This window comes from Thunnus albacares, chromosome 22 (assembly GCF_914725855.1).
Source record: "Thunnus albacares chromosome 22, fThuAlb1.1, whole genome shotgun sequence".
In the NCBI taxonomy this organism is placed as follows: Eukaryota; Metazoa; Chordata; class Actinopteri; order Scombriformes; family Scombridae; genus Thunnus; species Thunnus albacares.
Window position 1 is genome coordinate 15272273 of NC_058127.1, and position 7659 is coordinate 15279931.

Genomic DNA, 7659 nt, shown 5'->3' on the forward strand with positions numbered 1-7659 from the left:
CTGTTGGGTAGTTCAATCTAGATGAATACATTATATTTTACATTTTGTGTGCATGAGTGTTGTAGAGTAGAATTATAATGTAGCATAAATAAAAATACCCATGTACAAGTATCTCAAATTTGTACTTCAAGCATGGTATTTAAATGTAGTACTTAAGTAAATCTACTGCACGTATTTACTTTTCACAATTACTCATAGTAATGAAATGTTCTTCTGCAAAATATTTTTTTAAACCTCATTAAGAGAAATAAGAAGTTTTTTTTGACAGGATGTTTGGCAAATTCTGGCATATTGTACAATTACCTTTTTAAGCAATATCCATTTGTTGTACAATATATTTATTATGCTCAAGTAGCAGTAGTTTCAGCCAAACATACACAAAATTAGGGACTTTTTTTCATAAGGTACAATAATAAGGTGAATGCAGGTAGAGGATGTTGATGGTGCAAAACCTGCATGTCAAAGCACATTAAGAAAAACGCAAGATTGGAAACAACTCCCATCCTATTAGGGATTTTAGTTACTTTAAAATAAAAAAAATACCACAATCAGCCCATTTTCCTTACACCAGAATCAGTAGGCTGGCAGTCCTCTAGCCTCACTGTATCTGAGGGTTCTCTGAGGACTTTGCTCCCCATGGTGGGTTCAGGGGCAAACTGGTGTTCAAAGCAGCCCTGGCTCTGCCAGATTAGCCTAGTGCGCGGTGGGTTTATACCCCCATGAAAGAGGGTGCCACTCAGGGCTCAGAGGGGGGCTGCGATCAATTGATGGTAGACTCAGGCAGTCCAGGTTTTGATGTGAGATGTCGAGGGAGGATAGCACCCTTACTTTTATTAGTTATTAATCATACTTGGATGAAATGTTCTTCTTGTCTGTTTTATATTCCGAAGCACACCATGACTTATGGTGCAAATATCATTTAATGCACCACTTTTGTGTGGCTTTTGTGAATCCAGCAAACAGTACATTAAAATGATTCATTTATCATTTTCACTGGAATCATATCTTGATGTTATTGCTTTATAAAATTAAGTTGCTCAGATTAATTTTAAGTAAAATTTAGTCAGAAACAAAAAAAATTAGTTTGTTTTTACATGTTTGAAGAGGTTTATCTGTCTGTGACTTTTGAATACATTTCCTTCATATCGATAGCCTATATCTAAAAATAGGATATGAGAGAAATATTTCTATTAATATCCATATATAAACCTGATTTCAACCATATTGCACAGCTCTAATTCACACTATGAAAGATATTTGTCCTCATCCCGGGTGAACTCTCCATATCTAAATGATAATCAGCTTTGTGCCGGTCATCTGTTATTTATAGAATTAAAATATGCACTCTAAAGCTGTTTTATTGTATATGTTAGAGGAGCAGATGATGCTGGTTCAAACTACAAACAAGTGAGGAATAAGCACTCAGTTTGTTATCACTGCAAACAGTGATATCCCAGGATTCAAACATGCAGCAAAGTTGCTCAGTCAAACTTCTTTGTAGGAATCAAATAAGATTTTAAAGCCATTTAAATCATATTTTCATTGGCCAGACGAGTCTACCACTAAATGAAGTGTCAGGCAGGGCTAGTACAGCTGTAAATCAAAAATACACAAAGGTCACCCTCTTGTGGTCAGAGAAGCTCATTACACACACACTCCTACCATTTCTATCTGCAACTGAAAAGCAAACATTTCTGCCAATGAATGAACATCATTATCCACCATATTTTTACAAGCCTGTCATGTGAGAAACCCTTATCATCACTGTGTTTGTCTGTTCAGGATAGTTGCTGCTGAGGGTAGCACATGACTGCACAAGACCCTGCTGCCACCACGTGATCAGACTGGAGTCATGCTATGCAAGACAGTCTTAAAGGCAGAGTCTGAAATGCTTTGCTAATGTGACATTTCCTCAGAAACCCGACAGCGATTATGAACTTATGATGCTCGTAAAATGTAATCACCAGGACATGAACAAAGCCGGCCATGACTTGCAGCTTTGTAGACATTTGATGCACCAATTAGACTTTTTTTCCTGTCATGAATTTACACCCACATTCAATTAAATCCACAATTTCATCCCTCTTGTACTCAAAATGTGTTAGAAGAACCACAGAATCAAATGACACATGACATTTTATTTATTATCACAAACTAAATCAGAACCTTTTAGTGCAAAATGAATGATTTCCCAGCTGCATAAAGACACATCACGACACCTAATGAACTGAATGTAATGGTTTGATCCTCCACTATGTGATGCTGTAAGCTGCATCCCTTACAATGATGAAGACTAGTGTGAACAGGATGGTCAAGTCAAGTGTAAGAAAGCTGTTCATCTCCACTGTTGGAGTCATTTAAAGGGTAAGTTCACCTAAAGTTCACAAGAAAACACAGTGTCTAGCTTATCTCTTGTGCTGTCTACCCATTTAGATATTGATTTTTTCCAGATTTTGAGATTTCTGCCTCTGCTGAAATACATTGGCGTTGCTCACAGCAAGATCTCAATATCTCAAAATCTGAGCAACTAAACCAAACCTATCTGCATTGCTAGACACCACTAGAGGTCAGTGAGAAAATATATTTTGTGTAATTTAGGTGAACCAACCCTTTAATCAGTCATTGGCCATTTAAAAGATGCCCTTTTTAAAGATGGTGATGACATTTTCACCTGTTTTCCCTGCTGCATGTAATTAGTTGTTAAGTATTTAAAGGGGTTAGTTGGCATTTTTTTTGTTTGCCATATTGTCTCTTAAGCTCATGGAAGTTGCTTGTCCCTGCTGTCAAATATGAAGTAGAATATCAGGAAACTTGGCCGTGTCTTTCAGTTAGAAAACAAACACATAAATCTTTATTGTGTCATCTATATAAAAATAAAATATGAACTTCGGACTCAAGGTCACTGCTTCTTGAAAATTCTCTTAGCATCCACTCCCTCGTAGTTGTAACTCTGCAGGGAAACAAGACATAGAGAGAGAGAGAGAAAGAGGTGTTACTGTATGGAGACATATATTGCAGCCAAAGTGATTAACATATTTCATAGGAATTGGATCATGATCGATGAGACGCATCTGGACCTACTGACCTGCACGAGTTCTCCTCCCACCAGAGTTCTGGTGGTGGTCAGGACCTTGTTGTTGTCTTTCCTGGTAAATTTGCCTTTCAGCATGTCACCCTCCATCTCCCACGCACCCTGATGAAGAACATATACAGTTGGTGATAAAAGCTTTTTAATACTCTTCTTATTGCTGTGTTACATTAAGTTTCACAGGGAATGCTTGTTGGTTCTTTGAGGAATAAAAACCCATTGCAGCTTCTACATCTTAACTCTAGCAGTAATTATTCACTGGCACTTTTCCATCACTTCCAGCTTTAGCTTTAGCTGGCATGGTTTGCAACCAGAAATGCAAAACCATTTCTGGCTGCACTGAAATTATGAAACAGCACCTGTTCATTTCATAGTGTCTGAACGTCTTTATGAGACACTCACTGAGACTTCAGTGCCATCGGCCAAGCTGTAGTCGAACAAGACGCCCAGGGTGAAGTCAATTTCTTTGGTGCGGAAGGTGCTGGACTCTTTGATGTGAAACTTGTCCCCTGTCTGCTCGATGATGACCTTCAGGTTGTCGTGCTCTGCCAGCTTGCGCTTCATGATGTTAATACCTTGTAGAACAGAGAATAATAGAAATATGAAGCTGGATTGTTGCCATTATGGGACACAATGAAGGTAATTTAATGAGAGTAAATTTGGAAGTAACAATTTATCGTCATTCAAAGAAAAACCAAAGGACTCTGCTTGTAGTAGAAATTGTCACCAGTCTCCTTTAAAGCAGCACACTGTGTCCAAGTCCGGAAAAAGCCTTTGTTCATTGACAAGCTCTTAATTTAGCAGCAGCTATTATAATAGGTGCTGCCATAAATCTTCAAACTTATCAACACCTCACTGCACTCTGTTAAACCCACACAGCAATGTCAAACGATGTGGAAACACATGACACAGTTACATATATTGCACTCATAAAGTAGATCATAAGGCCAGAAAAAGCAGGTAAATATGACATGTGTAATGAAATATGATATGAGTGACAGGCTCTCACACACTCACCCATTTGCTCCATGAACTTGTCATAATTCTCGCTGCGATCGACCTTCCAGGATCCGTTGAATGCCATGGCTGCAGGCTCGTTGGGTTGAAGGCAGTAGCAGAGCGTGGGATTGTGAATGACCATTGGCCTCCATTTATATACACCCCTCCAATCGTCCTATCACCCCCCCCACCCCCCCCACCTCCCCCTACACACACACACACACCTCCCTGACCTGGCATGGAAGATGCTCTTCTTTATCTCACTGATTATCTGTCTGCTGATGTGGCCATTTAAAGACTGTGTCAAATGTAGGGCGACTGCTGCACGACCTCGAGCACACACGGATAAATGAGCGGAGGTCAACTCCCCTCAGTGAGTCTGGCACAGTTAAACACTGTGGCACTGTTCTGCAGGAGAGAAAAAAAAAGAAGAGTGGGCTGTTTGTATGTCACTCAACTGAGCCCCTCTCTGTTTCTCAATCTTTTCTCTGTTGCACTGTTTGTGCCTGGCATGAAACTGAGTTTCTATCTGACCATAACAACTTGAGCTGGCATGCTTACAACAAGTAGTGACCCAGAAGAAAAAATACTCATTCTATTTGTCCAGAGTTAAAGGTACACGCTAGTATGTTTGCAAGTTTTAGCAACTTGACTACAAATCAAACCTTGTAACATGTATGTAACATTTTTGATTGCAGGCTGTTTGAGATTATTTTATGTTTTTAAGTTTGGTATGCTATGAAAATCAATGAGTAACCTTTCTTACGTTGAGCAATCCATACATATTAATTCATAAATATTAAGATTTTATACTGTATATCAATATTGTCAATGTTACCATCAATGTTACCATATTGTTGCATGGTAATGCATTTCAAACACACATTGATTTTAAAAGACTGCACTTATTTTTGACAAATCGCTCCCAAATCAAGGCCCACTTATCAGTTTTTTTTCCAGAGCTTTCATCCGTATCACAAGATCATCATCGCTGGATTAAGTTTACTCAGTTGTCAGGAGCCGTTGCGATTTCATCCACAGCACTTTAAAGACTTCTTGTCGGTACGCAAAAGTTTATTCGTGACCTGTGCAAACTTCATCATTCAATACAGTTGAAAAATAGCTGGGGAAAAAAAAAGCGAGTAAGTGAACCTTGAGTCGGGATTGTTTTGTCAAACCACTATTTCACAGGTCAAAGATACATTTTCATACTTAACTTCCAGCGAACACAGACGAGACGTCTGGAAAGTGTTGATGAGATTCTAACAGCTACTGAACTCATATGTCAACAGTCTCCATGACAACTGGGCATACTCCATTCAATGATGAAGACTGGGTGATAGGGTTGAAAGCTGGTAAGTTCCTAACATTGAGTTGGGATTTTTTTTGGTCACATTTCGAGCGCCAAGAGTGAACTTTCATGTTTAACTGTATTTATTGTTTGGATTTTAATATACAGAAATCAACAGATTCCTGGAATGGTTGGCAAAATACATCCAAATTTATGAAACACAGTAACATGGACTGCAAAATATCAAACATGTAACAAACAACACTGCATTCTTGAAAGTATCAAAGTAGTTGCCATTCAGTTAGTGTCCTGGGACAATGGTGCACTATAACTGCATTCTTGAGAGGAAAGCTGTGAACTCTGACCCGGACTGTGGTGTTATGGACACTGAGAGAATACTGAATGCATTGTTTATACCTCAAGAAGCCTCTTCAGTCACCGCAAGATGCCACCTCTATTCAACAAAACAGTATTAGCAGATCAATGTTGTCTGCCAGAGCAACAGAAAGGCATACTGTATATATAGGTGATGATAGCAAGGATCATATTTCACATAGTTATCACAGTTCACCAGTGCGGCTGTATTCATATTCATTGCATGCTGCTTGGTTAAAAATACATTTGGGATCAAAGCGATAATTCACAGATGAATGACTACAGTTTGTCTAACATAGCATGACGGATGCTGTTGTTTATAAAAGATGGAGGATAAATCTATGGGGGAAACCTCATTCCTGGGTTCAATTTATATGATTAATGGGCTTTCGGTGTTCGGTAACATACTGTACTAAAGTATATCCATGGAAAAAGAATATTTTCATTGCAGTGTACTGTAGATGGGTACATGCTAAAATAATCTACTTTGGGTGTCTTCAAGAATCGTCTTTAAATAGGACTACAGGGCTGGGAATAGAGGTGATTCACCTCAACCGTTTCAAATGGTAAAATAACATTTATTGTATAATTTTGACTGTATAAATGTATTTCAAAGAAGATGTGAGTGCTTTTCATAGATGATTTATGACACTTATTCTCACCCAAAATTAGTGCATGACCCCAGCTCCACTTTTCCAGGTGTATATCTGGATTTTAACTGATTATATTATGTCTTATAAATAAGGTTGATTTTCCAAACAACTAATGTTCACTAAATATTTAAAATAATCAAATTTGCACAAAGTTACATACTCTATATCTTGAAAATATTTTACATTGTAAACATTTTTGCGTATTTCTAGCGACTCTTTTCTCATAATCTGGCAGCAGCCATACAGTTACGTAAAAGCAATAGCAATGGGGTATTTTACAATTTGTCTCATTGTAAATGTCATTAAAAGTTATGATCGTAATGTGAGTTTTTATCTGAATATAGCTGTTGCCTTTCCCATAATCCCCTTTTACTGCTGACAATAAAAATACTTTGTACTTTGATTCTGGATCACCTGATACATTGTGTACTATAAACTGTGAGTATTATGCTTTATGTTATGTTTGAATTGGTATCATAATGAGATTAAAACCGATATTACTACAGTTTAATATACTTGCTTTTATTGATGGAAAATCCACACCCTGTTTTATCCTGTACCACTTTCACCATGTTGTTTATGATGATCAGTATGCAGCCTGTAGAGATTTCTCTCTGTGTCTCCTGGGTTGATGTTGCACTTCGAAGTCAAACGGTGATAGAACTCTCTATAATCTCACTAATGACTCCGTTTTCACACATATAATTAATTCAGTGATCATTTTTCCATACTGCTGTGCCCCAGTGGTCTCAATTACTCTTATTAATGTTAACACTACACCTGGAACCTCTCCAGTGTAGACTAATACTGTATTTCATTCTGAAGTCACATCATGCAGGGTATTTAGTCTAATCATGGCATTAATAGATAATTATCTGATGATTTTCTCTCATCATCTTGATGCAAATTGCAATTTCATTGATCATACCAGCAACCCGTATCATATACGGGCACTAAAAGATACTGTTGCAATCCTCAGTAACTTCTTTTGAGAACGAAAATAAAACCTGAGCTGCTGGTGGTGGAATGCAACATGTTCATACTGATTTTTTTATGATTCAGCCAACTGACATAGAGCTGAAACGACTAGTTTCAGTTGAGCAACAGAAAATTCTTTAGCAACTGATCTGATAATGGATTAATCATAGCTTCTGAAATCTTGGTTAGAAACCTTACTTATTTCTCTATAACATTGAATATTTATGAATACTAAGCACTAATCAAATTTAAAGGTTGCAAAAAAAAAAAAAACA

The 7659-nt window shown here is 37.6% G+C and overlaps 1 protein-coding gene across 1 annotated transcript; it reads right to left on the reverse strand.

The window, feature by feature from the left end:
- Window positions 1-2123: 2123 nt before the first annotated feature.
- LOC122974413 (fatty acid-binding protein, intestinal-like) lies at window positions 2124-4235 on the reverse strand. The gene is made up of 4 exons (XM_044342435.1): window positions 4106-4235; window positions 3491-3663; window positions 3086-3193; window positions 2124-2950 (listed from the first exon to the last, which is right to left on the reverse strand). Exons 1-4 carry the CDS (start codon window positions 4227-4229, stop codon window positions 2900-2902), a joined length of 456 nt encoding a protein of 151 aa, XP_044198370.1. The 5' UTR covers window positions 4230-4235; the 3' UTR covers window positions 2124-2899.
- Between the last annotated feature and the right edge of the window lie 3424 nt (window positions 4236-7659).